The following is a 19,003-nucleotide window of genomic DNA, read 5'->3' on the forward strand; positions in this document are numbered from 1 at the left end:
TTTGCTTCCAGGAGGTTTAACTTGTGGGGGTCGATGAGAATGAGGTCGCCTACGCTGTATATAACTTCCTTGCGTTTAGAATTATAAGCTTTAATCTGTGATTGTTGGGCGTTGAAGATGGCTTCATGGGCCCATTTTCGTCGAAGATTTAGGCCTTTCACCCTCTCCTCTGCCCTGACATTGAGACCTTCCTCCAGGACGAGGAATGAACTGGGTAGACGGGGTCGGAATCCCATGAGGAGTGAGGTTGGGGTCTCGCCTGTGGCTGTGTGAGGGCTGTTGTTATATGCCAACATGAGGATGTCCAAATATTCGTGCCAGTCATCTCAGTCCTTATTGATGAAGGCTCTTAGCATGACTTCGAGTTGTTGATTCATGACTTCCATCTGACCGTCTGTTTGGGGGTGAGCAGCGGTGGACATCGCCAGTTTAGTATCGAAATGATGAGCTAGGGAAGTCCAGAAAGTTGAGAGAAATCTTGGGTCTCTGTTGCTGACTATGACTGTGGGTAGTCCCATATGTTTGATGATGTGGTGCCACAGCAGGTCAGCCGAACCTTGCACGTCTACTGTAGTAGCGCAAGGGATGAAATGTCCGTATTTGGTGAGCTTGTCAACTACCACTAGGATGGCGTCGAGACGAACATCACTCTTCACCGCTGGGAGACCCGTTATGAAGTCTAGCGTTATTGTGTGATATGGTAACTGACGCACTGGCAAGGGTTTCAGCAGACCAGGGGCCTTGCCTCGGTTGTGCTTGATTTTTTGACATACATCCCACATCTCCACGTACTGCTTAGTATCCTTTCTGAGGTCCTTCCAATAACATTTGGCCTTCAGACGCTTGAGGGTTCTCTCTACCCCCACATGAGCGGCCTCATGGGGTAAGTCATGGAACTCCTTGAGGATCAAGGGTCTCAGACAAGCTGGCATGCACACTCGTCGGCTGGCTTGGGGGTTGTCCCACAATAGCAAACCGTCATCCGAGATCTGGTGTGCCCCACCACCCAAGGAACCCTCAAGCAACTTGCTGTAGGTATTGCCCAACCTAGGTTGGTAGGTACGTGCACGAGGGAGGAAGTGCAGATGAGGGTGACAGGTGGACGGATGATGATGATAGCGGGAGGGACGGACCAAGTGGCACTAGGGCGCATAGAGGGAAGTGACGGATATGTCGGGTCGCGACAGCCTGTCTGTCTGGGGGTGGTAGGGTGTCGAAGGGGTGAGTTTGACTCCAAGGAGGTCCGCGAGCTCTCTCAAGAAGTGGGAGATGAAGGCGCTCCCTCTGTCACTGAGGATCTCCTCTGGGAGCCTGTGATGCTTCCAGATGTGTTCCAGGAAGAGCCGCGCGACGCCCACTGAGTCTATCGTCATTACTGTGGGGACTGCGTGGATGCGTTTGGACAAGCGGTCCACCACGACCAGGATGGCATTGTACCCCTTCGACTCTGGGAGCTCTCCTACCATGTCCACTGAGATTATCTGCCAGTGGTGGGTGGGGACCTTGTTTGGGGTGAGCTTCCCAACCTTTTGTGAGGGGAAAGGTTTGACTCGGTTGCAGGTATTGCACCCGCATACGTACTGCCCAACGTACTCTGCCATCCGGGGCCACCAGTAGTCACGGGAAACGAGTTCTAGGGTTTTCCATCGCCCCGGATGCCCTGTTGCCCATGCGTCGTGGTGCAACCGCACCAGGTCATGGCGGAGTTGCGGGTCTTTCGGTACATACACCTTTCCTCGGTATAGGATTAACTCTCCTTGCTTCTCCCATTCATCCAACCTCAGGGTCCCTTCTCCCAGTTCCCACATGGCTTTTACCACCCTCTCGTCATGCTCCTTCACTCCATGGGATCCCCGCCTCTTCTCCCTCTACTGAGATCGCTTCCATTGCCCAGGCTTCAAACCAGGTGGGTTGGAGGAGTGTCAGCCCCTCGTTGTCATCCTTCCCCTTCAGGTGGTCAGTGCGTTGTGAGAGCGCATCTGGCTTCCCCATGAGTTTCCCTGGGCGGTGGATGAGGGTGAAATAGAAGCGGGAGAGGAAGAGGGACCACCGTGCTTGGCGCTGGTTCAGCCTCTGGGCCGTGCGGAAGTACCCCAAGTTGCGGTGATCCGTGTAGACCTCAACCCTTCCTTGGCGCCCTCCAGGAAGTGCTGCCACTCTTCAAGGGCTCGGATGATCGCAAGCATCTCCTTTTCATATACCTCGTAGTTGCGTTCCACGTCTGTAAAGCTTTTGGACATGAACGCTACCGGGTGGAACTCTCCGTCCGACTGGAGCTGAGAGAGGACTGCACCGGTTGCGAAGTTGGAGGCATTGCACTCGAGCCTGAAGTGGCCGTAGTCGGTGGGGAAGGAGAGGACGGGGGCAGTGGTGACAGCCTCCTTAAGGGTGTGGAAGGCGTGGTCCTCATCCGGGCCCCAGTTCCAGACCTTGGTCTTCCAGGTCAGTGCATGAAGTGGGCGGGCCTTCTCAGAGAAGTCTCTGATGAACCGGTGATAGAAATTCACAAACCCTAGGAAGGACTGCACTTCCTTTACCTTGGTTGGGGTGGGCCAGTCAAGGACTCCTCTAATCTTCACAGAGTCCATCACAACACTTCCCTCAGAGATGACAAGTCCGAGATACTCGATCTGCATCTGCTCAAACTTGCACTTCTCTGGCTTCAGGAAGAGCTTCCTCTTTCGCAATGTCTCCAGGACTTCTCAGACAACCCTCCGGTGCTCCTCTAGGGTAGTGGTGAAAATGGGGATGTCATCCATGTAACAGATGACAACCTCCTGGTCGATGAAATCCCGGAGGATGTCGTTCATCATGGTTTGGAAGGTCGCAGGTGAGTTGCATAGCCCGAAGAACATTACCATGGGCTCAAACAGCCCCCGGTTGGTTGCGAATGCGGCCTTCCACTCGTCACCATCCTTGATTCAGACGTTGTTGAACCCCCAGTGCAGGTCTAGCGCTGAGAAGTACTTGGCATTGCGGAGGCAGGCAAGGGCATCAGGGATGAGTGGGAGCGGGTACGAGTTCTTTACCGTGATCTCGTTCAGTTTCCGGTAGTCCTGAACCAGGCCGTAGTGACCCGTCTTTAAAGAAGACTGGGGCCCCCATCGGGGACTTGGACAGCCGGATGCGTCCGTTCTGCAGGTTCTCTCGCAGAAACTCGTCCAGCTCCTTCTGCTCTGGCTGTGAGAGTGGGAAGGTCTTCCCTCTGGGGAGTGTGGCATCTGTTAGAAAGGGGCGGAAACGGACGACTCCGGAGTGGAATCGGAGACTTAGCGTGGAAGGACCTTGGCCTCAGCGACTCAAGCGGAGTGCTGTGCCATTGCTGTTTGTCCATTTGGTCCTTAATTTCACAGTAGGTGAGCAGGAAGTCTCTAGGGGGCATTTCAGGTTGATTTCGGACTGAAACCAAGACGAGTATGTACAAGCGCCGATATATATAATGGAAGGGGCAAAAGCACAAGGAGAACAAAGGGTAACCGAATCGGGACGAAGACGTCCGAACGGGAACAAAGGGTAGACGGAGCGGATAGGTACTGAAGGTCATAAGGCAGGACCGGTGATACATCCGAAAGGAGGTAGGGAGGGCGAGGCCCAGAGGGGCAGGAGGATGAGGGGAAGTGGGGATGATGACTAACTGGCTAGAATAGAAAGAAGCAGTAGTCCAAATAGGGATGAAGGGAAAACGCGAGAAATACATTACAGGTGGTGAGAGTGCCGAAGGCGGTCCGCGAAGCTCGGGGGTTGCGGAGCTTATGGAGCTTACGGAGGCGGGGTTGGAAGTCCGAGGAATATTGGCAATGGTGTTTACGTAGTATGAGGTCACCAATGCAATGGACTAAGACCGAGAGTCCGAGGTAGGGACTATGACGGAGGCTCGGAGTAAGGTACGAGCGGTGTCCGAGTGCGAAGTACGGAACAGCGGTGGACGGTCGTAACTTGGCGGAAGGGTGGCAGAGGAGTAACGGAGGGAGGAGAGAGGGGACAGGTAAGGGGAGAAGGAGTGGCGGAAAGGAGAGTAGTCAGGTCCGAAGGTGAGTATCGGAGCGGACGGAGAAAGCGTAGGAGGATAACGGGAGGGTGGAGGTGTTGTGAAGTGGGGAGCGGAGTAGTAGGAGGGTGGCGAGAGGGGCAGTGTTCGGTCCGAGATGAGTATCGGAGCGGATGGAGATAGGGTCGGGGAGGTAAGGAGGAGGTGTGTTGCCAGGACCGAACATGAGTATCGGAACGGCAGCGGTAGGTTATGACTCCGGAGGTGAAGAGGGCGGAGGTCCGGAAGTCGGGTCGGGGTCGGGTATGCACGGATATGACAGCATCCGGCACTAGATCAATGGCATGGTCCCAGGGTTTCTGGGGGGGTAGTTGATCGAAGGCCTCTTTCAAGAACACATCCCGGAAATCCTGGTATTGCTCTGGCACCAATGCTTCGAACAATGCGGGTTCTGCCTCCAGGTCATGGGCTTCTTGGGCCATCCACTGGGAGGATGTAGTAGTCACTCTTAGCTCATGTCCCCACTCTGGAGGAATGATCGCAGCATAGATCCCATCTCCAGGCTCTAGCATGGGGTCTTGGTCACCTTGTGCTCATGGTGGCCAGCAGGAGGATGGGCAGCGGGACATGACGACCTTTTGCCGTACCCAGTCCACCTCCGGGTTGTGGTGCAGCAGCCATGAGTGTCCTATGATGAGGGACTGTCGCCCGAGGTTCGCGCCTGCGAAGTGGGCCCGCTCTGTATGGCATCCGAATGTCAAGAGGGCCTCTAATTCTTCGGTTATGGCCCCGTTCTCGTTTGGGGTTCCATCAACATTACGGACGGGGATGGGTGTGGGGAGCGGGGTGGTCTCGAGCTTGTGCCTCCGGACGAACTCAGGGCTCACAAAGTTTCCGGTGGCTCCCGAGTCTAGGAGCGCTGATACAGACACAGAGGCAAGGGAGGTCAGGGAGGTCAGCCTCACGGCAAGGTTGAGGGATCTTGGGGACCGTTTGGAGAGGATGTAGATAGCAGGTGGGGACACTGCTACCTCTGGGGTCGTCTCTGTGGTTTCCTCATCCTTGCAGGCCCAGGGTGCTCCTTTTCTCCTTTTCTTTGCAATGACCCGATGGAGCTTCGGTGCTGGTGGCGGTTCATGGGCATCGTGGTGTCTGCGTGAGCTATCCCTTGTGGGTGGCTGGCATGCGCTCCCTACAGGCTGGGTCTCCGGGCGCCCTCTTTGGTCCAGGTCTAGTCTTTTCCCTCCTGCCTCTGGTCCTTTCATCGCTTGGCCCTTCAGCCCCTTCGTCAGTGTTTGAAGGTCTTCCAGGTGCAGGTGTCGGGTCTGGCGGGTCTTGGGGTGCGGGTTCGTCTCTCGTCTGGGACGGGTTACAGGGGTCGCGGGTGGGGCAGGTGGAGGGGGCCCGGGTGGGGGCATGCATGGCTGCGTCCTCTGGAAGTGCTGCCACTGGCTGTCAAGGAGCGTGGCTTCACGCTTCCATTCGGCCCAGGTGATGGGCATAGGGCGGAGCTGGTAGATGCTCTTGCGGAGCCGGGAGTTGATTGCCCGCTCGAAGCGGTCGACTAGCCCTACATCACCTAGCTGCGAAGTGGGCCCTAGTATCTCAAACTCCTGGATGAGTCTGTCCACGGGGTCACTTCCCTGTCGGACGGTAGCCAGCCTCTGCCGGGCTGTAGCCGCCCGGTTTGGGTCTTGGAACATGGTGTCAAGCTCTGCATTGAACTCGTCCATGGTGGGTGTAGGGGGGCCTGTCCTCAGTAGCGCCATGGTGCGTTGCGTTGCCCATGCTCCTGCAGTCCCTCCCTTCATGTAGGAAAGCATGAAGAGGACCTGGGAGAGGGTGCTGGGGAACCCGGCCGCGTGGACGTAGAGGCAGATCCCGCATTCGGCCTTAAAGCGGTTGAGGTCCTCTCTGACTCCCGAGAAGGGGGTGGGGGGGGCGACTTTGGGTGGTCTGGGTGTGTGCGCGGGTAGGCCCTGGGCTTGGGCTACCACAGTGGCCTGTAGTTCCTGGAACTGGGCCAGCAGGTCGTCATACTGTTCTTGTGTCACCATGGCGGGGGAGGTGGGGGGAGATGGGGTTGAAACCTTCTTCTGCTGTCAGGGACCGACCCGGGGTCGAGAGCGCCTGGGTGTATCGCCCGAGGCTGAGGGTCCGGTAGGTATGATGCGGGCATACGTAACAACGGGCCCGAAGCAGACAAGGGTCCCTGGCCACTGAGACTAAAGTGGGAAATGTGTTATTGTTATTATCAAGGGAAGTGTAAGCTACTTGCCTAAAGTGGGAAATGTGAGAAGAAGGTTGCTTCTCAGTTCCCACTTAGGCTGTGTTTATATACATGTGGTTGGAGGCCACATGGGAAGTGCCACGTCACCCAAGCACACAGCCACCTCCATCCGGGTACCTCCATAAGAGGTCCTAGGAGCATCCGGTGTGCGGGGGGTCATCCAGTGTGTCCGGGTTCAGGTGCGTTACACTGCAGCCGGGTCAGTGGTACATTGATACAAAGGAAGTCGTCCGTGTGATAAGAAAGGAATAAAGGGGAAAGAGAATAGAAAAGAAGGGGAGGAAGAAAGGGAAGGGAAAAAGGGGAAGAGGGGGGAGGTCGGAAGGAGCAGATGGTGGGGCACCGGGTTAGGTGGGGCCGGGTCAGGCGGGTGTGCCCTGACACCGACCCAGGGTCGAGAGCGCCCAGGTATATCACCCGGGGCTGAGGGTCCCTGGCCACTCAGGCTAAAGTGGGAAATGTGTTATTGTTATTAACAAGGGAAATGTGAGAATAAGGTTGCTTCTCAGTTCCCACCTAGGCTGTGTTTATATACATGTGGTTGAGGCCACATGGGAAGCGCCACGTCACCTACATGCACAGCCGCATCCGTCCGGGTACCTCCGTAAGAGGCCCTAGGAGCGTCCGGTATGTGGGAGGTCATCCGGTGTGTCCGGGTCTGTCATATCCATCCCTGGCCATTGACTTCCGGTCCCTCCGTTCCCTCCGTTCTACTCCGCTCCTCTCTCACCAACCTCGGAGCCCCCATATTCCGCAAACCTCTCGGTACCCCTCGATGGTCACCACCCCCTCATTTCAATTTATTACCTATGCCTCCCTAAGTACAGAGCCCCGAAGACTTCCAGACAGCTCCAACGTCCGCTAGCGCACTCCCGCCTCCGCTGGGCAATACACTCGCCTGCCCTGCAGAGCCCACCTTCGGGCCTATCCCTCCTTTCCGTTTCTGGGTTAACGCCTGCCTTTCCGCTAACCCCGCGAACCGACTCGTTGGTAATATTCAGTCAGCTAACGTCTTAACCCCGTTAGCTCCGCTCCGTTCGGCTCTGCCAATTGCGGAACCGTCTCCGCTGTAACCATATATATACACTACTTGTACATAGGTTACGCCCCAGCAGATAAATCAACTAGAGTTACCCCCCTAGGTTCTAAGTGCCAGTCAGTAAGTTAGGGCACAGACGTGTCACTAGGCACAGCGCTCTTGGCAGAAGTCGCTGAGGCCAAAGCCCTCCATTACGGAGACATTCCTTCGTCTCGACCCTGGTCTCTGACAGACTACAAGGGTCCTCTTTGCTTGGTCCTTACGTAAATAGTCCGCCCAGGGCTCAGTTATGTCCCCTTGTGCTAGACTCATCTCTAGGCTGGGCAACCCTTCCACTTCAGGGCTGATTGCCTCAGGCGTCCGGGACAGTCTTGACAGCGGGTCCACGTTAGAATGCACCAAACCAGGGCGGTGCACTATAATCATGTTCGGGAATGCCACAAAAACTAATCCCCAAGCCGCTAGACAACGGTTATAGTTCTCGAAGGTCCTGGCCCACTGTCGGGCCACGTGGTCAGTGACCAAGAATAGTCTTTCACCCTCGATAAACGGTGTAAAGCGAACTAACGCTTCCTTGGCTGCCAAAGCCTCGCATTCCGTGGCCGAATACCTGGTTTCTGGTCCCTCACAGGTGCGGCTCCAGTAAGCTATCACTCTTTCCACATGGACCATGGATTCCTCGAAGTTAGTTGCCCAACCGATCCTTGGAGGACGATCGTCATGTTCGACACTCAGCTTCTTCACAAGGTGGGGCACTGGGTTCCCTAGGTCGTGCACTTGCTTCAACTTGTCATAGGTCCTGGTACCCGCCAGGTCCTTGACGAGTATGGGTTGTATCTGTTGGAGGGTTCCCACCAACGCCACGTCAGAAGCGTCTGTATAGAGCCGGTAACCTAAACCTCTCGTCGGATGTCCCCTGACGGGGGCCGAAGCTAGTGAGTGTTTGAGCAGGGAAAACGCTTGCTTGCAGTCCTCGCTGCAGATCCAAGGTGCACCGTCCTTTAGCATGTCGAACAACAGTCATGCTATGAGTGAGTACCGGGGTATAAATGCCGAAAAGTATACAGCCATCCCCAAGAACGTGCGTAGTGCCTTCCGGTTGTGGGGTTCTTCTAGTTCGAGTAAGGCACGGACTTTCTCGCGATGAGTGGATAGTCCGAGTCGAGAGACCTTCTGTCCCAACAACAGGAGACTCTGGTATCCCATGTGACACTTGGGTGGGGAGAGTGTAAGGTTAGCTGATTCTATCGCTCCCAGAACCTTATCCAAATGTTCTAGGTGCTGGCAGAAGGAGAGCAAGTAGACCATGATGTCATCTATATACACCAGGGTGAATTGCCATAGAAAGGGGGCCAAGACCTCCTGCATCACTCTCTGGAACACTGGGGTCCATTCCTCCAACCGAAAGGCATTCTGGTGAATTGGTATAGCCCTCTGTGAGTATGGAAGGCCATTTTGTCTGTCGACTCCTGATCGAACTCGAGTTGTGTAAATCCAGACAGGGCATCGAAGGTGGACATGTACTGGGCGCCTGCAAGATGTCCGTCTGCCTTGGAATAGGGAATTCGTCGGGTATAGTAACTTTGTTGAGCTTGCGCCAGTCTACACACAGCCGGTTCTTCCCCTTTTGGCTGACAATTATGACGGGAGCACCCCAGGGACTTCGTGATGGCTCTATCACTCCCAGTTCCAACCGGGAATCTAGTTCTTATCGATGATCTCCCTCTATAGTGGTGATGCATGGTAGGGAGGGAGAGAGATGGGCTTGACATCAGGCTTCAACAATATGTGTACCTTGGTGTCGTAACGTCCCAAGTTACCGGTCATGGCAAAAGCCTTGGCATGATGCCACACGATCCTTTGTAGCTGCTCCTTTTCGTCGAGGGATAGCTCCGGGTTAATGTCCACAACTTGGGTCAATGCTTCTGGCCGCATCTCTTCCCCTGGTGGCGTCTCTGCAGTCTTGGGCCCGACTAGAGGCTCGAAGGTGTCCACCTCGACTTCTAGTTGTTTTTGGGTTGACAAGCCAGCGGTCATGGCTTGATACAACGCGCCTTTCCTAGTGAACTCACGCAGCTGGTTCTCAGTCAATTGGTCTGCACGGTCTAGGACCTCTCGTGGTCACTGCATAGTGGCAACGATTTCACCCTTGGGAACTCTGATCGGGTATGGGTGTCAGGGCACACCCGCCTGACCCGGCCCCACCTAACCCGGTGCCCCACCATCCGCTCCTCCCGACCTCCCCCCTCTTCCCCTTTCTCCCTTCCCTTTCTTCTTCCCCTTCTTTTCTATTCTCTCTCCTCTTTATTCCTTTCTTATCACACAGACAACTTCCTTTGTTTCAATGTACCATTGACCCGGCTGCAGTGTAACGCGCCCGAACCCGGACACACCGGACGACCCCCCGCATACCGGACGCTCCTAGGACCTCTTACGGAGGTACCCGGACGGAGGTGGCTGTGTGCTTGGGTGACGTGGCGCTTCCCACATGGCCTTCAACCACATGTATATAAACACAGCCTAAGTGGGAACTGAGAAGCAACCTTCTTCTCACATTTCCCACTTTAGGCAAGTAGCTTACACTTCCCCTGATAATAACAATAACACATTTCCCACTTTAGTCTTAGTGGCCAGGGACCCTTGTCTGCTTCGGGCCCGCTGTTACACGCGCCCGCATCATACCTACCAGACCCTCAGCCTCGGGTGATACACCCGGGCGCTCTCGACCCCAGGTTGGTCCCTGACAATGGGTTTGGGTTGGTCAAAGGCAATCAGAGGGTGTCCCGAGTGTCTACCAGCATGACGGGTGGTGGCAAATAACCTCCTGGGCTCCACTGACTGCTCCAACCTTCGACCAAACACGTTCCCGAGTTGCTGTCGTAACTACCAGCAACTTCGACCTGTCTCACTGTGTACGGTTCTAGGGTCACGTCTTCAACTAGCTTCAGGCACCCAGTTCCTGACTTCGCTGTCTTCTTGACCTTGGCTGGTGCATCTGGTAATAGTGTCACTTGATAAATTGATCAATGGTGCAACTGGCTCCTGAGGGGAACCTGGTGCTCCGAATCTGTGACCTGCCAATATTCGCGTTCAGGCAGGCGCATCGTGTGCAGCTGGTAGGTTGTCTGTACATCCTCAGCTATAAGCAATGGAACCGTCATGCCCTTGAGGACATAGACTTCCACGTCCCACAACAGGACGTGCCCCAGCTGTGATGGTAGATAAAGGTCTATGACCGTGTAACCCTGACACTTGGCCTTTCCGGTCAGTTGGACCAGATTCAGCTTCATCCCTTGCCGGAGTCTGGATCCTTCGCTTTTAATGTGATCAAATAATTCAGCGGACATCAGCGTGCAGGCAGCTCCAGAATCCACCAACGCCTCGACCTCGTGGCCGTTGATGGCATTCACACGACATCGCACTCTACACACATCAGATCCCAGGGACTGCTGACCCGGGGGACGGCCGAACAACTTGCATGCCTCATATATTTCACCCACAGTCCTGGTCGCACTGATGAGTTTCTCCTCACAGGGAATTTCACCCCAAGTGCACGCAACAAGGTAGGCATCAGGCGTCTCTCCAGGACTCTCTACATCTAGTACGTCTGCAGGATCTGAGTCGGACAGGGTACAAAACTCGGTGTAAGCGACTGCAAATTCCGCTTCCTGCCCTTCCACCAAGGCAGTATACGCCCGTCGATAGGAATGCTCCAACTTGGAAGGACCACCTCGATCCTTGCGATCACTCTTGGTCCGGTCCGCCTTACGAGGTGGACAGTCATTGTCCCAATGCAGGGCACTCCCGCAATGTCTACAGGGTCGAGGTGGCTTCTTACATGATTTGAAGTCACTCATGGGGTAGGTGTGGCTCTCCAACGCTGCAGCTGCGCTTCGAGCTTCTACCTGATCTGCTCCACATTTGTTCCTTTCGAAGTTCCACCTGGCAACCTTGTTGGCAATGGTGTTGATGCTGAACTCTTTGGTGGCCACCAGCTCGTCGTGTTTGAGCACAACCATTCGTTGGAGTGCCTCCGCTGTCTCAAGATGGTCAATGTTAACATGGGCCCACCATCCTCTGGGAACGTCCTCCAATAACCTTTGGACTTCACCCTTCAGGACATCCTGACTTGGTACGTTGGCCAGAGGGTAGAGAGTACAAAGTAATCGCAACTTGCATGTCACAAAATCGAGCGGTGTCTCTCTCATGTGACCCTCACCTTTATGGTATCGACACAAGTGGAAACGCTCTCGTATTTTGTCGATAAACACAGGCATCAAGAAGTAGTGTAATATATAGCTGTGTAGAGCCTCCCAATTTTGGGTGAAATACAGCTTGTCGGCTGTTGGGACAGTAGTCCACCAGTCCGCAAGTTTGCCCTTAAACCTCTCAGGCAGGACTCCTGCCATTTGTTGGGTGAAGGCTGCCAAGTGTCTTGCTAAGTTTCGACAGATACTGCACCAGGTTATATAGCTGTCGATCGAGCCATCGAACTCGGGGAAATCTGACGTAGTGTACTTACGATCGACATAAGGTTGTGTCCGGTCAAATGGGAGGTATGGCCTGATTTGGTGAGGAATTACAGCGCCCGGCCCTGGAGGTGGTGAAGGTGGAGGCGCCCCTGCCTGACCTCCTAGCATAGGTGGTGGCGGTGGCAGCGGTGCACCTGCTTGACCCCTGGCAGGAGCGGTGGTGGAGGGGGCGCACCTGCTTGACCTCCTGACGGAGGCGGTGGATAGTTGTGTGGAGGTGGCCCACCCTGGGCTAGAGGTGGGTCTGGAGGAGCAGGCGGCTGTGGTGGTTCGTCGCCTCGGCGATATTGTGGCCACGGTTGGGATCCAGATCTAACTGGCTCCATACCGAGGTTTATAGGAGCGAGAGGATCTCGAAACAAGGAGCGGGCGGGACCCATATTGGGCCCAGGTCTGTTCCTATTGTTCTGATACCTCTCGTTGGCAGGGCCCACCTCTGTCTTTCTGCCCTTGAGGCCTTGAACAAATTCTGCATAGTCCAGGTCTTTCTTGGGATCATGGAGCATATAGGATTCACGAGGACAGTCCATCATTGGTACGGTCCCTTCATCCCTTCGTAACATCGCTGCAGCGACGTTAATGCTGGGCCTGGGAACAGGGAGCTCTATTGGCAGCTGCTGGCGTTGATGTATGAAGGTGACTTCGTCGACTGCTGGTTCGCACTGACTGTTTAGTTCCCAACCCAACATCTCATGGGTCGACTTGCGGGTAGGCCTAATCTCTGCGGACCATGCCCTTTCGACCGATTCCAGATCAGTGAAAGTGGTATGTGGCACACTGGCCGGCCTGAAACCGCCGAGCCGCGATTTGTCAAACTCTCGTGAAGGGTCGACAGCCCTTTTTATGGAATCGAAATGCTTCTCAAAGGCATTGAGCCATTGGTCAAGGAAGTGCCATACAATATCGAATTCCTTCTGTGATGCCCAGCCTTTCTCAGCCAGCATGAGTGAGAAATTGCCATGCGGGTCTATGATGAATTCGCCTGTGGCAAATTTGGTGGCAGCGGCCAGACGTGTGAACGCTGAAATCTTCGAGAACATATCAGTCAATCCTAGTCGATCTAGGGGCACGAGCCGGTATCGCAGTGTTGGCTTAGCACCGTCATCGGGGACGAGTTCTCTTTCGAGCCAGGCTGGCATGATTCTCTGCCAATTATGGATTTTGGTCGTAGGGGCATCAGGATCATTGAAAACTCCACCCTCGAACTCTCTGATGGCCTCTATGATGAATGTGAGATCTCATCGCCTCCAAACGGCTTCAGGCGAGGTTTGCACATCACCCCATGGGGAAGACGTTGCTGCGGAGTCGGGTACCTGGTAGGAGAGGGTGTCTTGTGTGGATGACGCCAAGGCATCATGGTTGTGCGTCGATTGAGCTGGTGTCCTTAGTGGCATGGTGCGATCTAGTTGCACCGGGGTTGGGGCACCACTGTTAAAGAAATGGGTTATGGGTAATCCATTTCTTTCCATCCTTATAGATGACTTGGAATCATCCACCTCATGTATGTAGGGCGGCCTAGTCGTGTAATGAGAATTGTCCGATAGCCTTGGAGCTTTTGACAGAAAGCTGAGACCTCGTGGTGAATGGGAGTCTGCTATGACGGATACTTGGCACTCATTATGTGAGCATACCGTGCGCGGGTGTATAGGATCACAGGTAAAAGGAATATCCAGAACGGGACCAGTCGAGGACAAAGGGCTAGCGGGTACTTGGCGCTCGAGGGAGCGTACCGGTAGCGAGTGATATATCAGCTCCTTGAGGGAGCTTCCTGAGATTTGGTTGACAGGTACTTGGCACCCAATTGGGTGTACCGGCAACGAGTAAGATTCTAGCTCCTTGAGGGAGCTACTAGAGGCTGGGTTGACAGATACTTGGTGCCCAGATGGGCATACTGACAATGAGGTATGAGACTGTTCATCTGGCGAATGGTCTGAATTCGTGTCAACAGGTACTTGGCACTCGTAAGAGCGTACCGGTGATGGAGGGGTTAGTCGATTGTAGGTCGAACGACATGTGGTGGGATTGACGGCTACTTGGCGCTCATGAGAGCGTACCAGCGACGAGGGGAATGGGCTTGTATCGAATACCAATCCATCCATAGAGTTAACCAGATGCTCACCATAAGGTGAGACAGACGTGAGCCCAGTACCTGGGTGAGCGATGTGAGTCGTTGTCAGGGCACACCCGCCTGACCCGGGTCCACCCGGACCCACCTGGCCACACCACACCCGCTCCCCACTGTCTATCCCGCTCCCCCCTCCTTCCTCCCTCTCCTTCCCCTTTCTTTATTTCTTTCTTTTCATCTTCCTCTTCCTGTTTATTTCTTTCTATCTACACGGACCACCTTCCTTTGTATCAATGTACTATTGACTCGTCCGGCCCACACACCCCAGACGGCTTCCCATTGTGCCCAGCATGCACGCATGCAGCGGACGCTCTCGGGATCCCCCATGGGGACACCCGGATGCCTGCAGCTGCCTCCGAAGATGACGTGGCACTCGTCATGTGACTCAAGCCACATGTACATAAATGTACCTGAAGTGGGAACCAAAGAAGTAACCTTCTTCTCACATTCTCCACTTCAGACTGAGTGGCCAGGGACCACTGTCCCGGATCGGGCCCACCAGTACGCACGCCCGCTCCACACCCCGTGACAGCTTCAGTGCTGGACATTACCCCCAGGCCCTCTGGACCCCGGACGCATCCCTGACAGTCGTAACAAAAGGTGTTTGTGCATACCTGAGTTGAGTCATGCACGAACTCAACGATCCATGGCTAGAGTCGTCAACCTCGGCGGGGATGACCCATATAGATGGTGACCGAGACATACACAATCTTACACAGACATTACAGTGTTGGCACAAGAAGGTTTACAGTTGTTGCACAGAAGATGAGGGTGTGTTATTCGTTAAGTTCCATCTTTTCGGCTGTAGCCATACATGAACGTGATGCTAACTATTGAATAAGAAATGATCACGAGAAATCTCGCGAAATAGAATAAATAATCTGGCCAGCACCAAAACCCAATAAGGGAAAGCTTAGCATGGAGTGAGTGTGTAAGAAGGGGGGAAGTGGGGAGAATGTAAGAAAGAGAAGGGAGGATGTGGAGAAGGAGGACCTGCTGTGGTTGACGTTCAGTTGACACGGTTGCAAGAGACTCCATTCCTATAACACATAACCTGCCATAACCCATAGGAATTTCCGGGAACTGCTACGGTTCCTATCAAAAACCAGACCCTAACCCATAACCCTGCCATCCCCCATAACCCATAATGTGAATGGGGATTTTTATATTGAAATTTGATCTGTAACCCATAGTGTGTGACATGTAAATGTTTAGTGACAGTTAATAATCATGGAATGACACAGAAAATATTATGAAAAGAGGGTATCCTTAATAGGAGAAATAGGATGAGTATTGTGGAACTGGTAAACAACCCATCAGAGGTCATCCACATCTTGTGTGCAACGGGCGACTCAGAAACGATAGAGTAGCATGGCGATGACATCTTAAATGCCATGTCTGAGGCCTGGAGAAACAAGGAAATGGACAGCATGGTGGAAGGGGACTGTGAGTTGATGATCCTGATGACGATATGCCAATCATCTCATGTCAAGAAGCCCAGTTTGGATGTGAGACTCACCACCAAGCCCAATCATCACTCTGGAGCAGCACACTTGATTCCTTGTTGCATAGAGGAGCTCAATAGACATTTATGTATATACATGAATTGACCCAATCCATTGCAGAGCAAATTTCCGGCGATATTGAGATAGCCCATAACCTGCCATAACCCATACTAGGATCCAGGAACGCAAGGGTATGGGTTATCACGGTTTCAACTGTAGTAGATTGTGTTCCCAGTTCGGCTAAGACAGTACCCTGTGCTCACAACACTAGCCGCTCCCATCATTCCACCTTCAATAACTGTTAAATATTTACATGTCAATCTCACTCATACACTGATCAAATTTCGCGAAATTCCAATATAAAAATTTCCCTACATTATGGCAGGCTATGGGTTAGGCAACAGGAACCATACCGGCTCCCAGAAATTTCCACGGGTAATGGCAGGTCATGCGTTATCTCGGGTATGGCCTATGTACCACGGGTTCAACTGCGATATTAATCATGCCTGTGATATGCACGATATCAGCAATATTAATGGCACACTAGCGAAATGCTAGGGATTTCCACTAAGCAAAAATTATTAAGAATATTTCATTCCTCAAAGAATGCCACTTATATACCACTGAAAGTGGCCACCGGCTTCCCTCCATTTTCTACGCATTCTGCCCCAGACCGAGGTTAGAACTCCTTGACTCATGTGGCGTGAATAGCTACTCATGCCATGTACACTACCAGCATAATAGTAGCAGTTCATCAAAAGTCTCGATGCGATTCTGGAATACTTTGGTCCCAATTGGTCTACTTCCTGTCATTGCCGCTGATTTCCACCTTGGACAATGGATTAGGATTACAAACGATGCGAGGTGGGCTCAATCATGGCGTATTCTAGTCCCATCAGCACTTGGTGAGCCGAAGCAAGAAATGAAATTTGCTCCGGTCTGACTAATGTTCTATCCAACAGACCTGTGCTCTAAGATAGGGGACGTGGTAGGGACCCCCGATGTCGCTGCCATAGCCTTCGGGGGGAGTCAGGAGGTTCAAATTTGCGGGGTTACGATTACGGTTTCCTATGACATGATGCGGTGGAACAGCACCAATGCTAGCGGAGAGTGTACCCGAATCGGTCATGATCCAACTTGGGATGTGGGTGGGTGCACAGCGTCAGATAACACCTGGACGTACTTAGATCTGGGCTATTGCTCCTCGGAGTTGTGTGCATAAGGGCCACTGGCAGTGCTGGATGCAGCGACCAACGCAGGGTCGGGAGTTTAGTCAGGGGGCTAGCTGCATAACGCTTGGTTGTCGAAGCCGAGAATTGTAATACCCTCGAAACGTTCATTGCTGCTTCGAATTGTTCTTCAGAGTATTTGCATGCCGGAAATGATGGTGTTGGAGCAATTTGTAAGGCGATACCGCTATTTCCCTCTGTACATAAGGCAAGAAACAAACAAGTTTACATAGTTTACGGAGCTCCTCTTGTACATATCTGACACCCAATCGAGCTTGTTACTAGTGACTTACCTGCGTGACCGCTCGATTGTCGGCATCGCCCGACCTGAAGAGCTCCCACTCCACGTACAACTTGATTCACCCTTGATCGAACCTCTCTCTTTCGATCAGGTTGGGACTGGCCACCCCGAGTCTCCCTATCCTTACCTCCTTCCACGAAACACGTTGCAACATGATGAACCGACGGAGCAGACGGAATTACATGCCACGGGTAGGTAGGTGCGCCCGATCTGGCTCTGTTAATACCTTAGCGCCGAAACCTAGAACAGCCAACGCCGAAGCAGCGAAGAGCGCCGACGAGTACGACGTAGCGGAAGTACGAGACCCCGACGGATCTATGGGAGATCCAGTGAGTACTTCAGTTTATTTTGAGAGCGATGTGCATTCTGCTCGCGGGCCTAGTCCCGTTATTCCCTCCCGATCGGTCGAGGAAGCTCTCATAGTTGAGGATGGAGGCGCGGATGTTATATTTCCCTCCCTCAAGGTGAGGACGCCCTCGCAGCCGAGGATGTATATGAGGATGATACTGTGAGAGAACTAGCGTGTACAGATCAGCGCTAGACAATGAAAGATGTTTTAAGTAAAAAGGTCTAATGAGACCAAGAAAAGAGACCTCACCTCAGTTCACGATAGTGTAACTGAGGAGAGAGGAAAAAACGGTCGCAACGAGTGGCTTTTAAGCCTACAACGCCGCCTATCAACAAGAAAGATGGATTGGGAATTCTGGAAAATCTCCTGCGGCTGGTGAGTCCGTGCGCCATAATAGTGGGACGTCGACCTTGTCTCTAATAGATACATCCCCTCTTGTACTCGTGATAAAATAAAGGATGCCTGCGTTGCGGATGCCCCTGAACGAGATGCCCTCGTGACGAAGGAGATACGTATTACACGGACTTGTACACTGAACTGAAGCCTCGAGCTAGGAGACCTAGCGATAGATCTAGCGCATCGCCCATCCATGCACCTCAGACCGCGTCGCCACTTCTCCCTCTCCGATATTCTGTCAATTGGATGACGCCTTCAGTAAGATCGCCCGCTTCCACGAGCTCGTCATGAAGTATGAGCCCAAGAACCTCCACCACCGGACATGTGGATGGACACTCACTCCAAGGCTAGAACAACCCGGATCTCCTCTGCTACGGAGATCAAGACCGCTGAAGCATCTACATCGACCCCGAAGGGCAAGGGTCGAGAAACTACCTCGGTTTTACAGCCTTTGTCTGAGGAATCTGATGGCACCTCGCACCTGACTCAGACGGGCCTAAATCACAAACTATTCCGTTCTACTACTGAAGCTGTAATGTTTCGAGAGACTCGCCAAATACAAAGCAAGTAAACGTGAATCCCCCCTACCTCGAAGGAGGTCAAGTTGGATGAAGGATATAAGGCGAAACCCACGGTACGAAACCATACGATGCTAGAGCATCGTTGTTCGTCCCTCCCTCATCTTTCATCGCAAACCACTTCACTCCTGATCCGTCTGACGATGGTAGCGATAGCTTGACATCCGATTCATCATTTAAAACGAGTACCATACATTCAAGTGACTCAGATCTGGCTCGCGTGTTAAGGTCAAAGGGCCTGAACCATACAATGGTGAAGCTAACTTCGAAGTGTGGTGTGAAGAACTATTTTGAACTGAACAAGGTCCACACGCAGGACGAGGAACACCTACAACAAATGCTGACTGGGAACGCAGTTACATGGTTTGTATCAACAATCGCGTTGAGACTGCGCAGATAGACATTAATGTCGGCTGTCAAAGCTCTGTTTCATGAGTGTTTCCCCCACTAAACCTAAATCCACCCCATGGTTTGTGACGTCAGAGGTCGCCGGAGGTCATGTGCCCAAACAAAAAACAGACATAGAAAATGAAAATTCATTTCAGTTCTAGCTAGAGGTATATACAGGAGCAAAATGTTCGAAGTACAAGTGTAATTGGCCGAGCTTGCGAGGCGTTTGTAATTATTCATCCCAACCCAAACCCCCCGTGCGGCATTTTTAAATAGACACA

At 53.1% G+C, this 19,003-nt stretch overlaps 1 protein-coding gene across 1 annotated transcript; it reads left to right on the top strand.

Annotated features, from left to right (window-relative positions):
* Positions 1-16,245: 16,245 nt before the first annotated feature.
* Positions 16,246-17,780, top strand: EI90DRAFT_3290747 (uncharacterized protein; the record flags this gene model as incomplete). The annotated part of the gene is made up of 6 exons (XM_039067242.1): positions 16,246-16,384; positions 16,442-16,627; positions 16,843-16,881; positions 16,994-17,055; positions 17,101-17,200; positions 17,571-17,780. 6 exons carry the CDS (start codon positions 16,246-16,248, stop codon positions 17,735-17,737), a joined length of 693 nt encoding a protein of 230 aa, XP_038913826.1. The 3' UTR covers positions 17,738-17,780.
* Positions 17,781-19,003: the final 1,223 nt, after the last annotated feature.

This window comes from Cantharellus anzutake (assembly GCF_015039405.1).
Source record: "Cantharellus anzutake strain C23 chromosome Unknown EI90scaffold_38, whole genome shotgun sequence".
Classification (NCBI taxonomy): domain Eukaryota; kingdom Fungi; phylum Basidiomycota; class Agaricomycetes; order Cantharellales; family Hydnaceae; genus Cantharellus; species Cantharellus anzutake.